General features: G+C 45.1%; 1 protein-coding gene across 1 annotated transcript; it reads left to right on the plus strand.

The window, feature by feature from the left end:
* The first annotated feature begins 1,004 nt into the window (after nucleotides 1-1,004).
* Nucleotides 1,005-21,772, plus strand: LOC147023210 (uncharacterized). The gene is made up of 3 exons (XM_085890326.1): nucleotides 1,005-1,245; nucleotides 19,457-19,613; nucleotides 20,971-21,772. Exons 1-3 carry the CDS (start codon nucleotides 1,005-1,007, stop codon nucleotides 21,500-21,502), a joined length of 930 nt encoding a protein of 309 aa, XP_085746452.1. The 3' UTR covers nucleotides 21,503-21,772.
* The last annotated feature ends 6,089 nt before the right edge of the window (nucleotides 21,773-27,861 follow it).

Genomic DNA, 27,861 nt, shown 5'->3' on the forward strand with positions numbered 1-27,861 from the left:
TGTCCTTCAATAGGCTTATCTCCTCTTCCTGTTTCATTCCTTGTTCTTTCACTATCTCCTCGTACTCCAACCTCGTTTCCTTCAATTGGCTGATCTCCCTATTTTGTTTCGTTCGTTGTTCTTTTTGTTTCTCATTCTGCAATCTCGTTGTTTCTTTCACTTTCTTCTCGTACTCAAACCTCGCTTTCTCCTTTAATCTGGCCTTGGCTTCTAACTGTTCGATCTGCACAGTGTGGTTCCTTAACGTTTCATTCTCTGTTCTCGTTCTTTCCTCTCTTAACATCCTCAGTCCGTTTTGTAGTTCCCTCTCTTTGCTTTGGTGTTTTTGCAACTCAGAATTTTTTTTGCATAATTCCTCTCTCACCTCATCACCTCATTTGCATGCTTCCTTCCACCATTTTTAAGTTAGGATGCACGACAGCATGTACAAAGAAAGGAGTGTTTGTTGATATCCCCCCAAAGAAAGCACCATTCACAATGATGGTTTTAATGGCACCGCACCCAGTTGTTTATTGGTAGAGTTTGCCGAAACCGCAGATTGGTAATGTTTTAATATGCTTCGATGCAATCTTAGCAGAGCCAAAGCATGCAAAATTGCGAGAAAATGCACAGGAAACGACACGTACTTATATTATCACCAACATTGCACAATTTACTACGATGTAACTGGAAATGATGTTGAATTTGCGAAAAGGATCTCTCCAGATTTGGGAAAGTGTGATAAGTTGTCCGTCTGCCGCTTAATGATTGGAAAAGAAGGCATTGCAGTGGAGGTTAAGCTCACGGAAGAACAGAAGTGATTGACGAAGTATCTGTCGGAGTTAACCTCACATGCAACAATAACGACAACGATGGGATATCACCCAAAGGATTGAGGCTTCATGGTTTATCGCCTGCAGGGGGCAGCTGTGGATTGCTCCACAACTCTGTTACATTGGCAAGTGTTTCAATTAGTAAATAAAGAAGGGTGGATCTGTGATTTAAAGGAAAAGGTTCTCCAAGCGATGGTGGAGCAAGTTGATCTGCCTCCCAAAGGTGAGATGCTGACGGGAACTGTAAGTGAGCCGAAGGATTCAGAAAGTCTGCTGGAAGAAGTTCCGCAAGAATTATGGACCCGGCCTGATAATGATGTGGGTCACATCATTGGGGGCAGCACCCTCAGTGGTCAAACTCAAACCTGGAGTGTGTTGGACAAATGTACGCCAATATCTCCTCCGAAAAGAGGCAGAAGCTGGAGTAGCACCGGTAATTAAATCACTGAAAGAACAAGGGATAATTGTGGAAACTTCAAGTCCGTGCAACACACCAATATTGTCGGTTAAAAAGCCATAGAAGGATAAGTGGAGATTTGTTCAGGACTTGCGAGAGGTAAATGAGGTGATTCAAAGTGTTCACCCAGTGGAAGCTGGTGCAGAGGTGCTGATAACATCAATCCCCCAACCTCCACTCACTTCACGGTAATTGATTTGTGTTCTGCGTTTTTCTCGGTCCCAATTGCAAAGAAATCGCAATTTTTGTTCGCTTTTATGTACAAGGGCCACCAATACCCATGGACGGTCCTGCCGCAGGGTTTTGCATCCAAGTTGATGGTCTGAATCCAAGTTGATGATCGGAAATTAGGCCATTGCAGAAGAAGAAGGATTTAATGTCAGAAGTGATGATGGATTCCATAACCATGTTGATGATTGGGAGAAGGCTGATTGGTCTGTAGTTGCAGGGATCTGTTTTTGCACCTTTTTATGCAGAGCGGTCATATTTGCTGATTTCCAAGCAGATGGCAGATGACCTTGAGCAAATGAGAGGGTGAATAGAACAGAGATAGGGTGAGCAAGAGCAGCAGAGCAGGTTTGCAGGACATGTCGGCTGATGCCGTCTGGACTAGTTGCAGAATCTCAGTCGAGTTTTGACAGCAAGCTCTCCACTTTGTCGGGAGAAAACGACACAGAGTCCAGAAACAGCTGGGTGTGACTAGGTAAGTTGGGTGCAGAAAGTGATAGGTTTGAGACACAACTTTTAGAAGCAAATGCCGAGTTTAGACAATCAGCCTTTTCATGTGCAGTGTCAGCTGTGTGGTCATTTCAGGTAGGGGAGGGATGGAGGGGGAACATACACCAGAAGCAGAATTAACTAGACACCACCAGGATTTGGAGGAGGGAGACAGGTTTGACAGTTCAGATTTGAGATTGGAAAGATGATGTTCCCTGGCTCTCCTGAGGGTAGACACACTGATGCCATTTTAAGTGGATGTCTGCACTGATGTAACTTTAAGTGTGTGTCTACACTGATGGAGACACACTTAAAATGGCATCCTTAAACGTGATGCCATTTTAAGTGAGGGAAGGGATGGAGGTAGAGCACACATCAGTGACAGACTTGACAAGATGCCATCAGTTTTCCAACCTGGCCTCCAAAGCGAGTCGCCGACTGGGATTTCTCTGTCGGGCAAAGTCCTTCCTCGGTCCACATACAAAGCTTTCGTCTGCAGCCTGATGGAATACTGCTCTCTCCTCTCGGCTGGTGCTCCTGCCTCTCACCTTTCCCGGCTTCACGCTGTGGAAACCAAAGCATTTCGTTTCATTGGTATCTCCCGCGGTGAAGCTGAGTCTTTGGGCCTCTCACTCTCTCACCGCAGGCAGGTCGGTGGTCTTTCTGTCTTCCACCGTCTCCTCTCCAGTCTCGCCCCCCTCCCCCTCTGTCCGCAATTTGACCCCACCATATTTCCACAGAGTGCTCAAGGTCCGCCAACAACCCCCTTCTGTTAAAACTACCAAAATCATGATTCATTGCTCACCTTCACTCTTTCATTCCTCTTTTTTCCCACCTTTGGAATAACCTCCCTCACCCTCTTCAATCTCATTCTTCCCTCCAAGCCTTCAAAGCAACTGTTCACCGCCATCTATCTTCCCCCAACCAAAACCATGATATTTTCTACTCCCCTAAATCCACCCCCAACACCAAATCCTTAAAATTCCTTGCTGTTCTTCCTGAAAGTCCCTGTACTGTCAATCTTGTATTCCCCGTGTTCCCTGCCACATCCCTCTCCCTTCTTCAGATACCCTAATGTCTCTGTTCCCCACTATTTTGTCCTTCCCTCTCGTCTCCTGCCCCCCTTGTTGTGCATTGTGTGTTAGCTCTCACACGAGCCTCGACAACGTTTACATAAAAATTTTTAAAATCTTAAATTGCCTTCAGTCGGATTTTCCTTCAGAAAGAGAAGGCAAGTTGTTTGACAGCAACTGCCTCATCACAGGTTTCTGTGTACTGGGGTGAGAGGACAGGTATGATAACTGCATACGAGATGGTACAAATCTGTGTGTATGGAAAGCAAGCTTGTGTGGAAGGATTACCAGGCTGTATTGATATCAGGAGAGGTGGAAATGAAGGACCAGTCTTGACATGAGAGGCCAGGTTGCAGTTCCTGCCAGTCGGAGTGAATTGCCAGGTTCTCTGACACTGAAGTAGCTCTCTGAAAATACACAGAAGAGATGTTGACTCTTTTAAGCAAATGATCAGAGTAACCTATTGGAGCAGAAGAGGAACAGGAGACAGTGGTTGAAAAATTCATCATTGCCAAGTCCAGAATTGGGGACGTGCCATTGGGAGATATCCGGGTCGAAAAGTTCACTTATTGGGTGACGCCCACGGAATTACAGAAATATTTTGCTGCAATGCCATGATTGGTTCACGAGGTCTCAACACCCAGCCAACTGGCATGGCAACATTTGATATCACTGCATGAGACAGAGACAGAGACAGAGAGACAAACAGACAGGGACAGGATTGGGATGAGTGGTTATTATATGGTCCATGTTGGCAGAGAGTGAGATATGAATCGTCTTCCCTGTTAGGATGATGGTACAGAACACAGGCAAACATGAGGTGGTTATGGAAGGGAAAGCGCAGCCAAAGGTACTCCTCCAAGAGGGGGTAAAGAGGAGGAAGGGTAGTACACACTGCACACACAGTGAGAAATGGAGTTCGAGACATAACTTCAACTTCTCCACCAGATCGGGGTTCAGGCCTGATGAGCGGGAAAAGAAAAAAAACCGAGGAATTGCTGATATCCTGTGGGAGGAAGACTTCTGCTCAGCAGATAATGTGTGGTTTACCAGTGGCAGGTTGAATTGAGAGGTCTGTCAAATTGGAGGAAAGACCTCAGATGTTGGAGGTCCGTAGAGTGAGGGATGGAGGGAGGAGATGTTGACAGTTAGAGAAAAAGACGGGAGGGGTCGGGGAGCGTGGGCAGTGGGAGGAGGGGGGGGAGGATGTGGAATGGGATGCGGCGTGAGCAAGGAGGGGGTGGTATGGTGGGGAGTGTGGAAGAATTCAGATCTTCTCTTTCGGAGTCTGAAACCATTTATTATCAGCACACATCAAATACAAATAACCAACATGCGCAAGGGAAAAAGGATAACAAGACAAGTAACAACAAACATGATCGTCTTTCTCCCCAAAATGTCCAGGGCAATTGTTTTTATACTATTCTGGAGTGCAAACATCTGACAAGGGTGAATGTGGGTGGGGGCCGGCAAGCATGAGAAAGGGAACCGCAGACATGGCCACTTTGGGAGGGAAGGGGTGACAGACACGCTCAGATCATGATTGCAGTTTGGGAATACGAGGCCAGCCGTGAGAAGGAGAGAGTAACGACAAAGTTAAGACAAAATATGAAGAGGCCGTGTGAATGGAGACACGAGCCCACGACTTTGATCATACCTTCCATTCACCAGTGACATTCAGATTCTCAAAACACGACATTCCATTTTATGCTGTCAAATAATCATCCTTGGACAACAAGGCATCTATTGCAATCGCCTTTCAGGAGTTATTTAATTCCCATCAGAAAATTGGTGCCAGCAGAGAAGTGTCCTTCTCTTTCGCAGCATAGCAGTTTCATTTAAACATTGGAAATACTAATTTGGATATATATATTACAATGAGATAAAGCATATAGCCTGGTGTTGGCACAGTGGTTAGGGCAGTGGCTTGGGATCCAAGAGGTCCTGAGTTCAAGCCCCGTTGAGCCACTGAATTAATACACCAGGGGGTTGACTCAGCCTGTCATCCTTCCGAGGTCGGCGAAATGAGTACCAGTATACTGGGCCGGTGTATACCCCGGTTAAAATAGGTGTACCATATCCCTGTGTCGTAAGAGGCGACCAGGGTTGTGTCAGGAATGGCATCCGGCGTAAAACATGTGCCAAATCACTATGCAGATCATAAGGATGATCCGCTGTGGCGACCCCTAACGGGAGCAGCCGAAAGAAGAAGAAGAAGATTACAATGAGATAAAGCACATAAGATTTCGTAAGATACCATTTCATCTTGCTTGTTCTCATCTACATCACGAAGGAGATCAAAAGGCTGCAAAAAGAGATTTTAGTGACAGTCAATTTGATTCCAGTACAAAAGTAACACCCTATTCTATACTGTTAAAAACAGCGGTGTAACGAAATTGAGAATACAAGAGTATAATTAATTATATTTCTTCCACATCCCCCCCTTTTGTCCTATTCGGACAAATTTACATAATTATATTACACGTGATCACCATACCCCATTCCTCAAGGAGAGAAGACATGTTTCACAAGTTCACCAACGACAACGAGCATTCACAGGAGAAGAATGTTGAACGACGGCCATTTTGATCGCGCCCAGACAGGTTACTGAGCATTTTTCCACCTAGTTTACGGCCTGTTCGTCATCACCAACTGTCAAGAGTTGTGAAGGCGTGCTACCCGAGGCCAGTTGATAAGTGGTTGAGGGTGAAGATAGAGCAGCACCCAATAGGAAACACAGTCTTGACGCTCCCTCCACTGCATTGATGGTAGGCCCTGGTCGGTATGAGCTTGGGCCTGACAATGAGTTGCAGATGATCCTTGAAGAAACAGAGGGAGCTTGAGATGCGACCCAGAGGTCCAGCCTCAGCAGAACTTTGAACTCCGAGCCACTAAGCGGCAGTTCTGGCAATCAAGTTTGTTCCACCAAAACGAATTATGCACGGCAGAGGCAACAGCGATGGCTCCAGCAGTGATGGCTTGATGATGCAATGGCCTTCGCATCGCACCATTGGGCACATGTTGCATCAGCAGGAGTAGGAGCGGCAACGATCAACAGGTGTGGGAATGACTCACTGCAAGGACCCTCAGGACCTCCGTTGTGTGTCGTGCGACCACGGCAAGTCCACGATGTATCTTCTCTTCAGTGGGTTTTTACATGCTCGTCTCATCTCCTCAGGAAGGGGGTAGTGTCATGATCACGTGTTGAATGCCCAATCACCCAAATCTGGGTTCTCCCCATCATCCAATCTTTCGGTGGAAGTTTTTCCAAAGCTTCATTAGACGAGATCATACACTGCATCATTCAACTGCTGTCAACACTTCGAAACAAACAAAATCAAGATAAAACACTGATCAAACACACCAAACAATAAAATGTCGTGGGCTCATGTATTTCAATAAGACTGACAAAGGTTCTTATTGAAGTATTTAACTTGCATTACATGTTATATCAAAACTTTTACCTTTCTTTTTTTCTTTTCACACCTAAACGACATGATAAAATCTAAAGAAATCTCAGTTGTATGTATACTCTCATTTGCTCTCAAAAACAATCATCTCATTTGCTATTTGCATGTAGAAAGGGCAGCAGTATTTTTTTTAGGGTTCCAATCCGCACAATTCTCGAAAGGTCTCTTCAGTTTGTACCATTAAAGAGGAATGCTTTAAGTGGAAAATTACCCCTTCTATGAGAATGAGGCATTCAGTAAAGGTGTCTTTAGTGAAGGCAATGTTGTGGTTGCACAATTGAAAAAGTCCAAGGATAACAAATAACATGTCCACCATCCTCCAAAGATCCCTTTTAGTCAAAAAAACATTCCATTATTTGTTTAATAACGATGAAAGTTAGCTTCTTCTTCTTCTTAATTTTCAGTGTATTGTAATTTGACTGAGCGACAAATACAACATTGAAACCCAACAAAAGGACAGGCTCCCCCCTATGGAGCAAGTACCATATCCAAAGCGATTTGATTTTGCACAGTTACCAGTTTAACATTACAACCATTTTAACATTCATATTTTCCAAACAATCCACAGTTTCTTTCACAAGCAGTTCCAGAGCAACTACCGTTTTATTTATTTAAATATTTCCAGCTAACTTCACACTTCCAGACTGAGGAAAGATGGTCAGAAGGCCAAGTCAGTGTTTGAAATACCCCGCTGATTTCCTCATATTCATTTTCCCTTTCAGTTAACTTCCGGACTGAATTAACCTTTCAGTTAACTTCTTTTGTCCGAAACTCATCGCTTTCTGTATCCACCTTACCCAGTCACACCCAACTGTCCCTGGACTCTGTGTCCTTTTCTTCTGACAAAGTGGAGAGCTTGCTGTCAAACCTCGCCTCAGATTCTGCAACCGGTCCAGACGGCATCAGCCCACGTGTTCTAAAAACCTGCTCCTCTGCTCTTGCTCATCCTCTCTCTGTTCTATTCACCCTCTCATTTGCTCAAGGTCATCTGCCATTTGCTTGGAAATCAGCAAACATTACCGCCCTGCATAAAAAAGTGCAAAAACAGATCCCTGCAACCACAGACCAATCAGCCTTCTCTCAATCATCAACACGGTTATGGAATCCATCATCGCTTCAGACATTAAATCCTTCCTCTTCTCCAACGGCCTGATTTCCGATCATCAATTTAGTTTCAGTCCAGGTCACTCTACCCTGGATATCATGCTTCTGGTCTCCAAACAATGAATGGAGGTACTCAATGCCAGACATGAAATCAGAGCCATATCCCGAGACGTATTGCATGCTTTTGACATGGTCTGGCACCCTGCCCTGCTCATCAAACTCTTCCTTTGGTATCGAAGGCAATCTCCACTCATGGCTCACAGAATTCCTCTCCTGTCGCAGCCAACATGTGGCCCTAAATGGAGTTCTCTCATCCCCTCTTCCTGTCCAGGCTGGAGTTCATGGCAGTGTTCTGGGCCCTGTTCTTTTTCTGGTTCTGCTCTGCAACTCTCTGGAAAATCCTCTTTATCTCTTTGCTGATGACTCCACCCTCTGCCGTACCATCTGTCATCCCTCAGACAGGCAAGCAGCAGCTTCTTCGCTCTCTGCATATCTGGATAAAACCACAAACTGGTCCAACATGTGGAACATGTCTTTTAATCCTGACAAATCTCACACTCTCACTATGTCTCTCCGAAAGGACCGTCTGGAACCCTCTCATATTCTTCCGAAATTAACGTCTAAGAAATTCAGTCACTCAAACCTGTGGTGCTCACCATCAGCCGTGATCTTTCTTTGGCAAACCACTTCTCGAAGTTGGCCTCCAAAGCCAGTCGCTTACTGGGCATCCTCAGTCATGCAGTCTTTCCTTGAGAAATCTGAACCTTTATCAGCTTGTGAAATCTTCATATGTAGTTTGATGGAGTACTGCTCTCCCCTTTCGGTGCTCCACTGCTCCTGCATTACAATTTGCAATTCTTCATATTACAGAAACCAAGGCCCTCAAAATCATTGGAATCCCTCAAGATGAAGCTGAATCTCTGAACCTGCTATTCCTGCATTGCAGACAGGTTGGTGGTTTATTTCTCTTCCACCTCCTCCTTCAAATTCCCTGGTGTGGACTAATTACTCTGCAACTTTCGATCCATTCAGGAGAAAGTTAGAAGAAAACAAATTAGGAGAATACTGTCACTTAAAGACCCCGATACATTTAAATTAGGATTACGAGACGTAACAATTTCAAAACAAACATAATCTGTTGACGAGATAAGCAAAATAAAATCATCACAAAGAAAAACCTCTCAATACAACTCAAAGACCAAAGGAACATTGTCTGTAATCAACCCAAAAGAAACATGAAGGTTCGAATACCATAATGAATTGTGAAGGAGAATACCATCATTTTTGATGAGCTGAGTCTGAAAGTAATTTACTCAGTTACTCTGCACACAACCTCCACTAGTTACCAACTCTTCCCCATGTTTGTGTATTTGACAACCGACCCGGAAAACAGGTGTGTGAAAATCACTTTTCTGATTTATATCACATGCAAACATGATCACGTGTATCACTTGTTCATCATTACAATACAGGTCAAAGCACATTGGTGTGCTGTTGCGAGGTTTTACATCGTTACATTAATTAACAGGAGTAATTAAACAAGAAAGTCCATCATTGTAGTCACAGGGCGGTCATCCAGGAGTCTTTTTTTGGGACTGCCAGCTCTGCGAACTCCCCAGGCCACTCGGTTTTTGACATCCCAGAAGTGTGATTTGTCGAGCTGCCAAACTTGACATTGCTCCCGGACCGGACCACACTTTGGCTGCAGAGCGTTCATGTGGAAACAAGAACTTTGACAACATTGTTAAAAGATACGAAAATTTTCCAAAAAGTTTAAACAGTAGCTTCTACAATTGAACTTGATTCCTGACAAATATAGGCCCACATAACAAAATACATAAAATAAAGATGTTTTTGGTTTCTTTGCGAGTAAGCCGACCTTGGCTTGGATCAAAAGAAGCACCAGCCGAGTAGCACCAGCCGAGAAGCACCAGCCGAGAAGCACCAGCCCCGCCCATAATTTCCCCCCAAAAGCATTCCTACTTTGCTCAGTGCGTAGCTTGCTAAACGTCTTTGTCCTGGTTCTTAGATGTCTGACATTTAAGAAAGATCACTATTTTAACCCATATTTTCTTCACTTTATGTACTTGCTTCACAGATCAATCATTAAAAGAGGTATTTGCAATGATAATGTCTCACAGTTAATTAATTCATCAAATCTTGCAGGAATTCCATAATTCACACCCAAGTTACCATTATTTCATTCAAGATAACCAAGGAATTTTGCCTGCTTGAGTCGATCAAAGGGTTGCACTGGGTGGTTTGCCCATGCCTTCCCAACAACAGTTTGGACAGGAATTTGTCTTTAACATATACATCAACGAATGTCATCTATCAACTTCAACATCCATCAACGAATAAAGACAACACGCCAAGTTTAACGCCCATCCGAGAGATCACGCATGCATTAATGAATTGCCCGATGTGCTAAACATCTGGATGACAGTTTATAATTCGGTTTAATAAAATTTTTAAGGTAGCTATGTGGAATTCCTTATGGAGGGCAGACTACTGAAGGAAAACAAACACCATTTGGGGGTGGGGAGGGGGGCATTACTTCACCCCCTTTAATCTACATATGAATTGAATGGAGGGTTTCAGTACCCATAAAATATCTTATCACAGTTATAACAACTGCTTGTAAAACAAGAACATTGTGAAAAGAATGTGCAATTCTTAAACATCTATGTTGCAAGGGAGTTGTATATTTAAACACAGGTGTGCAAAACACCGCAGTTTGCTGGGCTGAGCGATTAAAGGCAATTCCCCACTTTTCACCATTTTAAAATCCTGAACAAAGCATTACTTTAATTAATTTTGTCTCATAATGCCAGCGATAGCCAGTCCACTAAATGGACCCTCGTTCAGAATATATTTTACATTCACAATTTTCATTTCACAATTTCTCAGCATTTTTATTTACAAAGCAAGGCTCTCTGGTGTTTCCAAGATCCCGATGGCTCTTCCACATTATATAAACACATATAACCACTCCATGAGGGGAGGGGAAGAAGGCAGCGTTAGGGGAGGGGAAGAAGGCAGCGTGAGGGGAGGGGAAGAAGGCAGCGTGAGGGGAGGAGAAGAAGGCAGCGTGAGGGGAGGGGAAGAAGGCAGCGTGAGGGGAGGGGAAGAAGGGAGGGTGAGGGGAGGGGAAGAAGGGAGCGGGAGGGGAGGGGAAGAAGGGAGGGAGAGGGGAGGGGAAGAAGGCAGCGTGAGGGGAGGGGAAGAAGGCAGCGTGAGGGGAGGGGAAGAAGGCAGCGTGATAGGAGGGGAAGAAGGCAGCGTGAGAGGAGGGCAAGAAGGCAGCGTGAGAGGAGGGCAAGAAGGCAGCGTGAGAGAAAGGGGAGGCAGTGTGAGGAGAGGGAGCGGGAAGGCATGAGGGGAGGTGGAGGGAAGGAAGCACGAGGGGAGACAGACGAGAAGCGTGACTGGAGACGGACCAGGTAGCATATCAGGGCATTACTGGGGCGATGAAACGTGCCCAAACAGCAACGTTTTCTTTTTAACTGCAGTGTTCGATATATAACCGAGCAGCATTTCAAAATGAAAACCCATGCTATCTACCAGGCAAAGGCCTGCCTGCATGTATACATGCCCCCACCCCATAGGCGTTCCCCCAACCTCCTCATGTGCAGGCACACACACACCCCATGGAGAGTCATTTGTACCACGTTCATGTGTGCTGCCTATGTACCTCTTCATTTTCAGCAACTGCTGACATTTAGTATACTAGTACGTGCCCGGAAAAAAAATAAAAAATTCAAACCGCGAGCAACAAACAACAACCACACAGGCCGTTTCTTCGCTCTCACGTGCCCGTACGTGCGTGGCCCGGATGTTCCCATATTATTCGCAGTTACGATTATTCGCAATTTAGTTTTAATACCCAAATATTCAATTAGTGCCAACGTATTTTACCTTTTCGCAATGTCGTAGCAAGGAAAAACAAAAAGAGAAGAGAAGAGAGAGTAAAAAAATTTACTTCCTGATTCGGAGCATACCAGCACTCTGATGTTACCGAAATTTATGCACCGCCTAATATGAAAACGATCATAACTTGGGGCATTGTGTTTATCTATAAATGCGCATAAGAAATCGAGAAATTATTAGAATACACAAAGTCATCACTCTCCGGAAGCCCTACGTTGTAACCCGTAATGGGGAACGCGGCTGAGCTTCCCTTCCCCATCGGCCACGCCCACGCAACAACGTGTCTTGTCATTGGTTTGGTAAATAAATGGCCATAACTTGGGAAGCACTTGTCCGATTAATATCAAACCTTGAAAAGGCACATCCTCAGGTCCCCAGCAATATATCTGGCAAGTTTCAATAAGATCGGACCAGTGGTTGTCGAGAAACAGCGGTCACACACACACACACACACACACACACACACACACACACACACACACACACACACACACACACACACACACACACACACACACACACACACACTGCTGGAATTATAGATATATTGCAGCAACTATTAATATATTGATATTAATATTTTGACATGAAAGCAGATCGCACAAAATGGTAAAAAGAAAATGATGTACATATGTAATTGCCGAAAAAAAGGACCCCTGTGGACTGCATTGTCATGGATTTCAAAAGAAGGTTATGGAGCACAGCGTTGCACTCAATGAAGTTCCACTTTCTGCACATTCCTTCATCTTGTCTTTACTCCAAAAATTATTCGAACAGTAGAAAAAGTTAAGTTTAATGCTTTGCTTAAATAAATACACTTAGTGATAAAAAATTACTAATTTGTTAAAATTTTCAAATTTCACTCCAGATTTTGACGTATTTAGTCCACGACATCTGATTCTCAAATTAGATATAATATTTCAACAATATACTTTAATTAGTCCGTAAGAGTAGATGGTGTTTCCAAATCAAGGCATGCAATTTGAATATAACGAACAAAATGGCGAATTAAGACCTCAGAAACCTGACAGAGTGCTGACCAATGATGATGCCTTGCTAAAGGATAATTAAATGAGGCTGTTAATTCTCCTCAAAAGGGGTGTTTAAATAAACCGAAATACCCAATTTTCATTCATGCAATACCTTGGAGTTCCCTTGGTATGCAGGCAAAATTTGGGGCTGCGAAGTTTCATGGTTTTGGAGGTATGGAGGACACACACACACACACACAATGATTTTGGTCTCGACTACCTATACTCTATTCTGATTGACACAGACTCAATTGAGAGGTAGTCGGGCGTACAAAAGAGGAAAAAGATAAGAAGATAGGAGGGAGGAGGGGGGGTGGAGGAGGGGATTTTTAAAAAATGGCGTGTTCAGGCCTGGTCAAGCTCAGTGAAGCACCTTCACTGAGACTTAAAGGTCCCGTGACACCCAAAATTACTGAAATTGCATGTATATATATATATATATATATATATATATATATGTAGATATATATATATATATGTAGATATATATATATATATATATATATATATATATATATATATATATATATATATATATATATAGATATATATATATATATATATATATATATATATATATATATATATATATATATATATATATATATATATATATATATCACACATACGTCCTATAGGAGTTTTTCATCGTGATTTCAGATCTGACAATGTTTTTTCACAATACTCTTTCTATAAAATGTAAAATAAAAAAATAAAAACCATCGGGAACACCCCTAAAAATTCTGCCGAAATCTACGGAAAGGGGCGTAACCCACATGGCGTCATCTCAAGAACGACAAAGGCTGCACGTAAATTACTTGGGTTGGTGGTCTACGTGATTCTATTGGCTTCCTGTGTGTTTCTACATTCGATTGGTCGACTCAATCGCTTCGTTCATTTCTGCTTTTAAAAAAATCAAACATTTGGTGTTGAATAATGGATGACATGGACTTTGATTTGTCTGGTAGCGACAGTGAGTGTGAGAGAAATGAAGGATTTTGGTCTGAATCAGATGGAGAATTGTCGGATAACGTAGTCACGGGAGGTGAAGTTCAGGCAACTGGAAATGGAATACGGCCTTACCAGTTCGAGCCCGAAGCAGGACAAGCAGAGGAAACTGGCGATGAAATTCCCAGCGTTCATGATGATCAGGAGGACATCGAAGGAAGACTTGGCAATAACAACTGGTTAGACAAAATCCTATTCGTAATTCAATAATGTAAATTTGACTTGCATACTGCTCGATATCAGAAATATTTTAGTGAGGTGATGCGACCAGCACAGCGCAGCGCAGCGGACATGTTGCACCGTGGCAAATGAATCGCAAGCAAGGTCAGCGCATGTCATCGGCCGTATCTCTCCACGCATAAAACAAAGCAATCTCGCTGTCCGGATAAGAAAAAACTTGTGTGCAGAACACACCTTGTGACACAATTGTCTAGAGTAGTCCGATAAATCTGACGTTCTGTTGCATTTTTATTTATTTTATTCCTACTGTTGTCATGTCGCGCCAGTAGGAAACAATGAAGAAAAGAGAATAATAAAAGAAAGCTACAGCACGTCAGATTTATTTAATTGGCCTAGTCGGATGGACGACGGATTTATCGGACTAGTCCAGACTAGAGTTGACAAGTACCTTGTATTAGCATGCACACAATGTATAAGTCAATGCATAAGAGTCCTGAGGCTATGAGACCGTGTAATAGGAGTATCGGGAATTTGAGGAAGCGTGAAGTGAGCATTTTGTCAAATATACAAATGGACATTTATTGTCGTCATTATTTTTTATCTTGGGTGGCATGGGTATTCCTGTATTGTTACTTGTTTGTAAGCTTCATTGCAAGGGTATACACAAGTCAACAAGAAGATTTCTTTTCTGTTGCAGTTTTCATTTCTTTGTGCAGGTCTGCTCATTATCTTTGCACTATATGTATATATTTATATTTAATAATTGTACTATACATTTTAATTGCTGTAATATTTTGGGCAAATTACCATGTGCAGTCAGTATTAATTCCTTTACAGTATTGCAAAAAGTATATTCGATTAAGTGCCGGTGCAAACTGTATTATTCTGACCTACTTGTACAGTAACAAAATATACTCCTCATGTAACTTTACAAAGTATTGTTGCGGATTCGCGCCCGCCGGCGTGCGAACGGCCACGTAACTCGAATCGCGGCACGTCGCCCACCGGACGGACAATCCCGTCGTGACCCTCTCGGACTAACGCCGGGAACTAGTCACGGGTGGACCTTTCGGCCTCACCACGATCGTGCCAATCGGCCCCCGCATGGGATAGGGTTGCTCGCCAAATTCGACCTACCTAAGTACCCACACGGAGGGTAGACCGGGCGATCGCACCTCGCCGCAGGTCGACTTCGGACACGGGCCACTTTAAGCGACCCGTTCCGTACTATCGGGATAACCGAGCAGTGTTATCGTCGGCCTCGACGGTTCGATTAATTATCGGGCGTTTTAGCCCACGACCAACCCTTTACGTGAAGTAAGATGGAGATTCAATAAAGGAAAAGACGAAGCGAAACGGGAAAACAATTCAACATAAAGCACATTTATTTCGCGATGAACGGAAAGCACACATATACAATTACACCAAAAGCAAATGTAAAAGAAGAAGAAGAAACACACAATAATGCACAAAAAGCAAATGTAAAAGCAAAAGACAATGCAGAGCTAACCGACTACCGAGCACACGGCAACACTCATACAGTTTTACTTCACAGACGGCGCCGACAACACATATACTCAAAGCAAAAGAAAAAAAGGGACCACCCTCCACTATGAGGGGGCAGACGGCCTGGGGCCGAGACCGCGTCGGGCCTACCCGTCTGATGATGAGCCGCAAAATGGCGGTGGCGCCCCGACTCCGCGGGCCTCGCTGGGACTGCCTGGTATGGGGTGGGAACGGGGCCCCCTTCTCGCACTATCTCAGCGCGGGGGGAAACAGGAGGGGGTTGTTGATGCTCGGGGGAAGGAGGATATCTCCCTGTCTCGGGTCCTGCGACGAGCGTCTCCACCACGACCTCGGTCGCGTTGCCGGCCTCTCCCCTCCGCAGCTCCCCGACTCTGACACGAGCACCCCCTCGACCGCCTTCGCCGCCGCCACCTCTCCAACTCTCCACAGCTCCGTCCAACCGCCTTCTCCGACTCCTCTCCTGACTGGCTCTTCCCAACTCCACCGACTCCGAACTGCCCCGTTTGGCGAGCGTGAGTCGTTTTTGATCCGTTTTCTTCGGAAAGGCTGTGATGTTTCTGCACACGCTGCTCGGTGCGCGCCCTGCACGAGTCCAGTATCGGTGCCCACAAGCAGCGCGGAAATGGCGGTGATGCGATGGTTGCGAGAGCGAGATGTGACGGTAAAGGTCGTGGCTGTTGGCGTTGTTGTTGTTGTGAAGCGGCGTTGCGGCTGGTGGTTGTTGTGTGATGGCTGTTGAGACGTGGTTGGTGGTGGTAGTAATGGCGGCTGGTCCAAAATAAAGATAGTAAAAGAAAAACGGCTATCTAGAAGGGTCGCAGCCTGCATGAATGACATTTATTCCCTCTAGACAACGGGTTTGGGCCTAACTACACATATACTTACAGAGATATCTCACCTAAGGGACCTGAATGGTGGTTTGCGAATTTCGTCAACCACAACAGTATGTTGCCTACCCGATACCTTTGTATAGTTTTTTTTTTTTGCTGCCACCAGAAACATGCTGCATCACCAATATAGTCTCAAATTAGAAAATTCTGAAATGAATTATTCTTGCTCCCCAATTAAAAAGTGATTCACATGCCAACGGCCTTGGTATAAGTGCATGTACAATAAGAGTGCTGTTAGCTTGCCTCCACTTGTAATTTATTTCTCATAACTTAGACGTAGCAATACCAACTAGACATTCATTCATCAGAAGTCGATCAGTGAGATAGCAAGCACATGTGCACAATGCATTTGTCCGTATTTTATATGGCGCGCGACGTCTAATCAATCCACTCTGTGCGAGTCGCGTTCTGGAGATGACGTCAATGGTCACGTGACGTGCGGTTCGCTGAACTCAACTTTGAGGGGCGGGGCATAGCAAGTTGTGAAAAGCACAAGAAATGTTCGAAATATTGGTCTAATTATCCCATTGTTGATTTAAAAAAAGAAACATGGGTGATTTCTTCACTAGGAAGGTCAAGTTAATATATAAATAACAAGAAAGTTTTGAGTGTCATGGGACCTTTAATGGGGTTAGCAATCCACGAATTTGTTCTGTGAGGTTGGTCTCTGGTCGATCTTGCTGCTGGCATCATCAGGATCATGGAACTAGGTCCTCCTTTCACTGGAGTGGCCCAAAGAACCCTCTGTGATGCTCTGGCAGGGAGGCCTGCTGAGAATGTCTGTGGAGAGGCTAAAAAAAAACTGAAATATTCCTCGCCCTGTGAAGGACCCGGCACAAATGTGCTGATGTGGACGTCTCTCTCGGGATTCCCATCACAACTGTGCAAACAAGGACCTTACTCTCGGGATTCCTGATTCAACTGCAATGAGGCGGACATCTCTCTCTCTCCAGATTTCCATCACAATTGTGCTAACATGGACCTTACTCTCAGGAATCATGGCTAAACTGCACTGACAGTTTCGAGAACACAAACCTCACTATCAGCATTGCTGGATAAACTGCCCTAAGGCAGACCTCTTCCTCAGGATTCCCATCTCAACTGTGCTAACACAGACCTTACTCTCAGGATTCCTGGCTAAACTGTGCGAACACAAACCTTACTCTCAGGATTCGTGGATAAACTACCAGAAGGCAGACCTCACTCTCAGCATTTCCTGCTAAACAGCACCAACACGGACCTCACTATCGGGATTCTTGGCTCAGCTGCCAATTCTCACACAAAATACGATTCAAAACTGTCCCTCACATGACATCCTCAGGCAGCCGTATAAGTTGCAAGGCTTGAGCACATCATTGCCCCCATTTAAAAGAACACGTTCTCCATTCGGCTCGAGGGCCGTTATTCATGAGGCCGGTGAGGAGAAAGGGGTAAACTATTGATCAAATAAGTGAGACGAAAGCACATTTAGCAGTGAAAAATACAAATGGATGGAAGGGAGAAAAAGGATTTACAAAACACTATCTGTCAAGTCTAAATTGGGGTTCACAAAACACATACCGTACACTCAACTTGAAAATTATACAGTTGAACGAATCAACAAACTAACAACATTACAGTCCATTTTGTTGCAATATTTAATCTTTAAGTTCGGATCTATAGTCGCAGTCCAAAACCAAAAATTGTTTGAAATGTTGAACAATTATGGGGTTTGAAAAAGAAACTTGAATGTGGATTTGTTTCGCCAAGACATCTTCATGGATTTATCTGACTTGGATGTCATATTGTTACGGATTTGGAAACCTTGTGCACACAAACAGCCAGAGTCTCTAAGCTTAGTTATTTCGATAAGTATGTGTTTACAGTTAGAATCCCCCCTTTGTCTCATGGGAATTACATGTGTGCACTACAAATTATTGTATAGTAAGATTTATTGCATCTTTTACAACAACAACTATGACTACATCCACTACAACAACGGGCCGTCACCTCGCTCCACCGGTCGCCATTGCCCACGTGTTTTTGGCTGAGGGCGTGGGCGGAGCCTCCGTTGCCTCGGGTTGAGGCTCCGCTCCAAGGAAGAACATGGACAGTTTCCTCCAGCCAATGAGCAAAGGGCGAGCATGACACGCACGCCCCAGCCAATCGGGAGGTGACCACACGTCATTAAACAGCCCTCGTCCAATCAGGGTTCGATTGGGAGGAGAAGAGACCGCTCCTACCAAAAGAGGAGTAGAATGGTTGTGAGGAGCAGTTTTCGGCAGACCGGGTGATCGTGAGGATGGCAGAGTGGTTGTGGGAGACGAGAGGACGGCAGACAGGAGGATTGTGGCGATTCTGAGCAGTCTGTCGTCATGGCAGACGGTCATGTGTGGTGGTTGGAGCGGTCTGACACAGTTGTGGTCGTGGTTGAGCGGTCTCGTCCGTGGGCCGTGGAATTCGGGTTGTGGGTTCGAGTCCCACCAGTGGTTCGGGTCGGTGTGACCGCATGAGGCGGGACAGGGACCCAGCTAGGCCCCTGCCCTCAGCTCGCCTTCCCTCCTGAGCTGAGGGACCGAAATAAAGACCCACAGGGTCCAGTTTCGTGTGTGTGTGTGTGTGTGTGTGTGTGTGTGTGTGTGTGTGTGTGTGTGTGTGTGTGTGTGTATCTGTGTCCGTGGGCCCAGTCTGTGTAAGTAGAATTGTACAAGTGTTTTCCTTTCATTGCACATTGCCTGCCTTTTATTCGTGATAACTCAGCTCTGTGTTCCCCTCCCCGATTATTCTTTGTAAAATAAACCCCTGTTAAATGTACCAGCTCGTTTTCTGTGCTTTCCTTCATTGGCCAAGCAAGGTGCATATTGTGAATTAGTAAGGGCGTTCGTGCCGTAGGTTGTTCATTTGGTCCGGCGCGGCTTTGGTAACTTCCGCATTTGAGTCGGTGATAGCGACTCGATTCGGACAAAGTCGGTCGAGGGTGTGGTTTTCCACGGAAGTTGGACGGCGTGGGTATTTAGGTATATTGAAATTAGGCAAGTAACCCTACCCCACGCCGTCAAAGTATTGGGGACCACGGTCCTTTAAGTGACCCGTCGGCTCCGTAGTTATCTGGGGTGACAACTTATAAATTCAGGGTGTTCGGTGGGAAACGACTCCACTGCTCCACCCAGTGGTCGTTTATCGCCACCGAACCTCGGCCCACAACAATATTGCATTTCACTGTTCAAGTCCATGATTACCTGTTTAACTTTTTGTTTGTTTTATTTTCACTCTCTCAGGCCAGTTTAAAGAACTACCCAAATTCATGTTGGAAGAACCTGTACAACTGGCAATTGAAAACCTGACTTCGTCCATAGCTAACGAGATTACTCTCCCAAATGATAAAATATACCCATCAGAGATGGAGAATCCCTCGCCATTGAACCAGTCGGCCATGTTGGATCCGGCCACGCCCAAAATCAACAGGGTTCTTCCTTTTCAGGTGGTACGTGAGACCCAAATTTCAGATCGATATGGCGAACTGTTTATGAGTTATCCCACTCAGAGCTATAAATGTTGACGTCCAGCCAGCCGGACGGATGGACGGACGACCCGGGTGACAACAATATCCCCCTTCCACCACGCGGCGGGGGATAAAAATATCCTTCACTTGGAAAAGGCAACAAACACTCAAGGAGAACCTCGTACCAAAGCAACACACATTGTCTCAACTCTCAAAATGTTCTGGATAACATGAAAATGGGATTTCAACGTTTTCACTTCCTTATAAATGCTCGAGAGACGGAGTTGGAGAAACACCCTCCAGAGAATCCAGGGAACTCTCATAATGAGCAGGACTTCCATTTTAAAAAGGTAATTTGTGCAAATACTGATGAAAGGGATTTTGTGGTTGTGCAGGTTGTTGCTCACATCCATTTCCAGCTTTCAATGTCAAGAACATTTCGACATTCAAAAACTTCATCGGTTGAACCTCATTAATCGTTTCTGAACAAAACTGTGGGAGATGGACACGTTTTGTTTTGATTTGTGAAACCATGGTGATGGTTTGTGACCATGGTAATGGACTTCCCAGCCCACCACAAAGGCTCTGCCCTTCCTACACGAGTCTTCCACGAAGATAAAATAGCTGCTCCCAGCGTATATGTCTTTCCAATCCCAGCACATCTTACCTGGACCTCACTGGTTCCAAAAACTTGGAGGATCTCAAAACACAACTTATTATATCTGAATGATTCACTACTTTGGACGGTGCTGATACTCCATCAACACAGCAACTGACAACTTCACCCCAACCTCAAACTCTGAATGCAAGCAATGGAGTTCTAAAATCTTCGTGTTTTCTCACGGTGGTTGAGGCCTTAAAATTGTAACCGACAACACCACGATCGTCGTCCCCACCCCTCACAAACGGGATTCAGCCATCTACCCTGGACCTTAATTTTCCATGAAGGTCATCGAAGAGGCCAGCCTTAACCTATTCATCTTCCAATGATATCATCCAATAAATCAGAGGAAACTGTCGAAGATGAACAAGGCCAAACGAGTCTGACCGAATCAAATGTTAACATTCATAAGCAAAATTTTCGAATATTTGCAAAGTCAATTACCCGCCTTCTTCGGGTCTTTCTTGGTGTTTTCCGGGTGGGAGGAGATCTGCAGATGTAATGAATACCTGGCCATCTTTGAACAGTTGTGCACAACACAAGGCAGTAAATTGTTCCATTGCTTGATCCATAATGTTGTACATGTAGAATGAAGGTTGATGATATCTAAATCTGTTGGTGCTTTGCAGGGCCAGCAAAGGCAGGAAGCACAATGCAAGAAAACCAAGCAACATGATTCACAGACAACCGAGCCAGTGGATCAAATACCAGAAAATGGAGATTTCAGAAAACCCTCAGCACAGAAATGAAGTACCACCTAAACCACAAGCAGGCTCTGTCCTTGAAGCAGATGCTCATGGACTCACAGATAAGCTTCTGAGTGTGAGTCGACAGAAAATGAACGCAGTACCAACACCACCATCACCCACTTGCTGTATTCATGTGCCAGGTGTATACGAGCTCTCAGATGAGCATTCAAGCATGAACCCTCAGGTAAACACGGAAGGATCGACACAGTACACCATAATCATTGAATCCTCTTGCGTTTTCACCATTCCACCATCTGCCTCGAACGTTTCAACCGAATCAAGCAAGGCCGAGGCACAGTTTGAATACGACAAGAACCGCTGCATTGTGATAGATTCCGTTCATGCCATTGATGAGGACGATTCTTATTCTGACGACGACGGCAACACTTCTCCATCATGTTTTCTCAAGTGAAGAATGAGGAATCAAACAGGAAAGTTACAACAACAAAAAGATATGGTTTACCATATTATGCCCTCCACAACTCTTCCAGTGTGCTCAATGTATCGCTGTTTGCAATAAAAATTACAGTTGAAATTCCACAGATCTTGATCAAATGCCATCACAACTATGGTGAGATAACAGGCTTTAAAAAGTTGTGATGATGATGGTGAAAATAATGATGACAGTCCATTCAATGTTTCCCATTTTAATGTGCAAACAGGAAACCATGACAATTAATGATTACACCAAATATTTTGCCGATATTATTATTATTATTTTTATTCTTATTTAAAATTCTGACAAAAATGTTTCACTGTGTGAAAAAATAAATTGCTGTGTGCACAACCCAGAGTTTTAAAGAAAGGGATGAAGTTGAATGAGCCAGCAGAAACCTGTGGGAAAAATACCACGGGATAAAAAAACACAGGAAAACAAGGAAGCTCAAAAATAGGAGGTTAGATATTCCTGAACAGCAAAGAAAAAAATAATTTCAGGAGCGATCGAGGCAGCGTTCTGTTGCTTATACATCCAGTGCCAAGATTCAATTTTTGGGCTGATTGAAAAAAATTCATTTTCCTGTAGGTTTGGTTTAATTTGAAGCAACTTTTACTTACTTTCTTTAATTATCTGCGAGGAGCATTTCTGTGCGTCAGGGAAGGATATATATATATATATATATATATATATATATATATATATATATATATATATATATATATATATATATATATATATATATATATATATATATATATATATATATATATATATATACCAAGCCAAATACAAGGACATGGCTTATAATCTGTCCCGGTGTCTGCATCACTGGGGCAGGGGTACTCCAACACCAATACATTACCATTGGCACCCCCAACCCCTGGCATATAAATCGCGAGGACGACCACAGTCAGCAACACAGTACCAGCTGTTCGTTCCATCGTCTGGGCGACCGTTTAAGTCGAAATATCCGAGGATCCCAGCTTAGGATTGTGAAGATCATCATCCCAACTGATTGGAAGAGGGGCCTTGTTGTCCCTCTCTGGAAAGGGAAGGGTGATCGCCAAGACTGCAACAACAACTGAGGGGTGACGGTGCTCTCAGTGCCGGACAAGGTCTTTGCTCGGATAATTCTTGATAGGGTTCGCCACCATCTGCTTGAGCACCAGCGCCCAGAGCAGTCAGGCTTTACACCAAAGAGGTCAATGATTGACCGTATCCTTGCTCTTCGTGTCCTCACCGAACGCAGACGAGAGTTTCGACAGGGGCTGCTTGCAGCTTATGTTGATCTCTGTAAAGCATTCGATTCAGTGAATCGGGATGCCCTCTGGAGGATTCTTGATCTTTGTGGGGTGCCACCAAAACTGATCGATCTGATGTCTGAACTCTACTCTGGTACTGAGAGTGCTGTGAAATGTGGTGGTACCATCTCTGACTAATTTCCAGTTGTTACTGGAGTTCGTCAGGGGTGTGTTCTGGCCCCCACACTTTTCAGCATTTGTATGGACTGGATTTTAGGGAGGATGTCAGAGAGATCAAGCTGCGGTGTATCGTTTGGGAATATCAAGATCTCGGACCTTGATTTTGCAGATGATGCAGTCATCTTTGCGGAGACTTTAGATATCCTTTTGGGGGCCCTCGAGGTGCTGAATGAGGAGTTGGAGCCGCTGGGATTACGGGTTTCTTGGGTCAAAACTAAGATCCAAGCTTTCAATGACATCTTGGATGCTGCTGTCCTGTCTGTGTCTGTTTGTGGTGAGGATGTTGAGGTTGTGGAGAGATTCACTTACCTTGGCAGTGATATTCATGTCTCTGCTGGCTGTGAGTCAGAGGTCAATAGACGTCTGGGTCGGGCCTGGGGAGTCATGGATTCATTGGATCATGAGGTGTGGCGCTGCCGGTACCTGTGCGGGAGGACGAAAGTCTGAGTCTTCAGGTCCTTGGTGCTTCCAGTCTTGCTCTATGGATGTGAGACTTGGACTCTGACCAAGGATCTGAGACGGAGACTTAATTCCTTTGGAACTAGGTCTCTTCGGAGAATCCTTGGCTATCGCTGGTCGGATTTTGTGTCCAACGAGCGGTTGCTGAGAGAGACTCAAATGAGATTTGTTACCTGCATGGTCTGTGAGCATCAGTTGCGGCTGTGTGGACATGTGGCTTGTTTTCCTGACGCTGATCCCGCTCACCAGATTCTCTCAGTGAGGGAGTCTCGTGAGTGGAGGAGGCCAATGGGCCGACCAAATGCCTCCTGGTTGCAGCAGGTTGTCCAGCATCTCAAGGAGATGGGGATGGGCCTGGCATCTGCCTGTGGGATGGCCAGACGGAGGCCCCTGGAGTACCGGCGGAAAGTGGATGCAGTGACGTGCTGTTCTGGCACATGCTCCCATACCTGACCTGATTGTGATGATATATGTGTGGGGGGAAGTGAAATTACTCAATGAGCTGAGCCCCCCCCCACCATCTCTACTTATCCCATGTGAGAAATTGTTCCAGGCTCACCAGCTGGACCAGCGGCAGAAGGGATTCAAGGAAGAGGCGCGCAAGCCGCTATAGTGGTATATCAACCGTTGAAGGAGCATGAATTGCGATCAATGCGTGACCGAATTTTGGAATGTCTAAATGAACCACAGACGATCCGTGACGTGATTGCCAAATGGGTTGAAACACACCGATGTACACACCGAAATATCAGCAAGATGTGCCAGGCGATCCTCTCATCGACAGTGTGGAGAGAGGCTGGGAGGGAAGCTGGAGTGGCCAGTCGAGGAAGGGGCAGAATGGACAGATGCGGACAAACAGGGAGCAAGATATAGACCATATAATGCTATCCAAACTGCTCTTAGACACCTGACCTTGGATTGGAATAAAGTGTTTGCTATTCCCCAAAAGGTGGAAAAAGAGGGGTCGACTTTAAACATCGGATAATACAAGGGTTCTGAGTGCATGGGGGAATTGGAACAGAGGCAGACATTCCTGACTGTTTGTTGACAAAATTCCTCATGGAGGGCTTGCGCCCACCCCTGAAAAAGCAATTAAAATAAGTGATGCGAGGGTGGAAGGCCCTCCACCCCCCAAAGCTATTTGCACTGTGGCTGACCAATGTGCGGAGAGACATGAGGAAGAGGTAGAGAAGGAAGTGAAGGTTAAGGAAGAAGTGTTTCAAATGGTATTACGAGATAAGGTAAGAGTCACTCAGCCCTACCTTCCATCTTCAGGGACCTGCAATTTCAGATGAGGAAGAGGAGTCTGATTCGCAAGAGGATGAGGGTCAATGGCAACCATTACTGGAAAGGGGAAGGCGACCCCCACGACCCCGCAAACGGTCGGATTTGAAACCCCAGAATAGGTCGCAAAATAGGGGTCGGGAGAGCAGAGACAAAAGGGGCAATCCCCCGCCAGATGCTTGTTTTGTGTGTGGAAAGATAGGGCATTGGAAACAAAATTGTCCCAAAGGAAGACGGGGACCAGGTCCCCTACCCGCTAACTCACGAAGGTATTGATAGGATGAGAGTGGACCCTCGATGGAAGGAGGAATGCTGACATTGAGTCCGACAGAGGAGCCGACCTATACTCTGAACGTCTCAGGCAAGGAGCTTGCTTTCTTAGTCGATATGGGGGCCACTCGCTCCACAATTGCAGTCAAAGAACTGCCAGGGGGTGAGAAATCTAGAAATAGCATACAGGTAGTGGGTTTAGGGGGTAAGATTCAAACATTAGACACAACAGCACAATTGCCGGTAAGATGTGGACCATTGCAGGAGAAACATGCATTCCTTCTCACTACCACCACACCAGTGAACTTGTTAGGTTGAGACTTGCTATGTAAGTTAGGATGCACGATCGCATGTACAAAGAAAGGTGGCATTAATGTTGTTGTTGTGGTTTTACCATGTGTGGCACCACGCATGCGTGTGGGGTATTATCCCGGTTGGTATGGCGGTGTGTCATGACTTGAATAAAAACCTTCGTTGGACAACCTGATCTATCGATGTTATTGGCGTGGTGGCAGCAGTATGTTCCATTCCTGTACAAGCTCTTACACACAAGAGTAATATTTCAACCAGGTCTGGCAACTGTCCACATCAGAATAGGTTTTACATTCGTCGTTAACGACCCAACCATCCGGCGCGATTGCGGCTTTGACTCGGCCTGAGAGCAACCAGACGACTGGTGCACTGACCTTGTGACCCGTATAGGTGTGGTTGTGGCCGACAACAACCAGAATAGCGTGTCACAGCTTCGTGTATTGGTAGCTTGATCAAAGCCATGGCAGCTCTCCATCAGGCTCCTAAGCAATGGCAATTGTCGAAAAACGAAACCATTACTTCCTTTGAGAGCTGGCGACACAACCTCATATATATATATATATATATATATATATATATATATATATATATATATATATATATATATATATATATATATATATATATATATATATATATATATATTATCGCTCGACGAGAGCTTTTCCCCCTTCCTTGGGGACGTCACCTGGTTAAAGAAGACAGCTACAAACCCAGACAGGGGTTTTGCCAACGACTTGGCAGAGGTTCCTGAGGCACAATGCATACAGCTGCTCAGAAGAATGCACACCTCAAACTCATGCTCGGGCAGAATGCTAATTTCTGCCCAGTCATCTCACGCAACCCCATTGCCAAGTCATCGACCTCGGTTGCAGACATCTGGCAGAAGATAAGACAGCATTTAGGATTTCAGTCAACAGGTGCTCATTTTTTGGACCAGGCCAATATCAGGCTCGAGACTGATGAACGTCCAGAAGACTTGTTCCAGCGGCTAACTGATTTTTTTGTGGATAATCTCCTGACGGTGGGTTGTGGAGTCACCCATCACGGGGAAGCCATCGCCACAGATGAGGATATGACCCCTTCCCTTGAGAACACAGTTGTATACCTGTGGCTATCGCTCATAAGCCCTTCTCTTCCTCAAGTGTCAAGCAGAAATATGGTGCCCAACTCCGCAACTGTTCACTAGCCTCACTCAAGCCTGAAATATCACAGGCCCTGTCATCCCTCCAAGACGAGCTGCGCACAATCAAGGACAAGAGGACCATGCGCATCGCCAGTGGCTTCAACTTCAGGCAAAGTACACCTGCTCGTGATATAATCAGGAAGGCATTCGTGGCGAAATCTTGTGTTCTATGTAAAACAGCTGGACAATCCTTCAACACACAATTTGGCAGAGTGCCATTTCTTACCTGATAGTGACAAACGCGCCTTCGTTCGATTCTGACTTGATGCTGCTGATGATTGTGACGTCAGTAAGACTGCACCAAGTGATGAGTATATCGCCCCTGAACGGGAGTCTGATGATCGTGATCTTTCAGCCTGCCGTGTTGAGTGCCCTCCTTCCACCCACAGAGTGAATGTCATCCAATCTCCGGAACTGAGCACATTCTACCAGCCCCATCATGTCGCTCTTAGACTCAACACCGGGGCCACAACCAATTTGATCCGTGCTTCGGCAGCAAAGGCCTTCAATCTACCAATCAACCCAGCTTCTTAGATGGCTCGGCAGGATGGTGGCATTACCCCACTTGATGTCATCAGCGAGGTACATTGCAACTTGTCAAGAGGGGGCTTTGGGCTTCGACTGGATGTCTTAGTCATCAAGCAACTCGACGTACTTGCTGGTAATCCATTTTTGGTTACTAATGACATTGCCGTGCGGCCCTCGAAGAGGCAAACCATCATTCAAGGTGTCGACTCCGTTGAGTATGGCTCACAGAGCAGTGAACACAATAAAGTGCCATCGGCCAGACGCACCCAAGCATTCCTATTGCGCTATCCTCGCAAAACTGTTCGCCTCCTTGGGAATTACCTTGAGCTATAAACTCCTGCATGCATGGCCTGAGCCTCAAGAAACTCGTTCCATCAGCGGGGCCATGAGCATTTCCAAGACTGACTCTCCAATACTGATCAATTGCGGTGAACATGTCTGCTAGGCAAGGGCGATCGTTTTTACCAGAGACGCATACGAAGATTGTATTCCTACAAGCGCAACTATCAGGTCAGCTGCTGCTCCTCCATTCTCTGCCAGTTTTTCTGTCGATCCTGATAATTTCCTATCAATTGAATTGCGTGATCGGTTCCACCAAATCAACAAGGCTCATGACAACGTGTTTAATCCCCAGATTTCCAAATATAACAGAGCTCGTGGCAAGATTGAGGCCTTTGTCAACATGGGTCCAATGTTACCTCTACAAAGGAAGGGGAGACTCCCTCAATATAACAAGGGTAATTGAGATGCACTGCAAGAGAAGTTTGATAAACTGGAAGCTGCAAGCGTTGTGGCTAAGCCCGAGCACGTCG

This window comes from Eptatretus burgeri, chromosome 7 (genome assembly GCF_056783735.1).
Source record: "Eptatretus burgeri isolate ZD-2024b chromosome 7, Ebu_testis_v1, whole genome shotgun sequence".
In the NCBI taxonomy this organism is placed as follows: domain Eukaryota; kingdom Metazoa; phylum Chordata; class Myxini; order Myxiniformes; family Myxinidae; genus Eptatretus; species Eptatretus burgeri.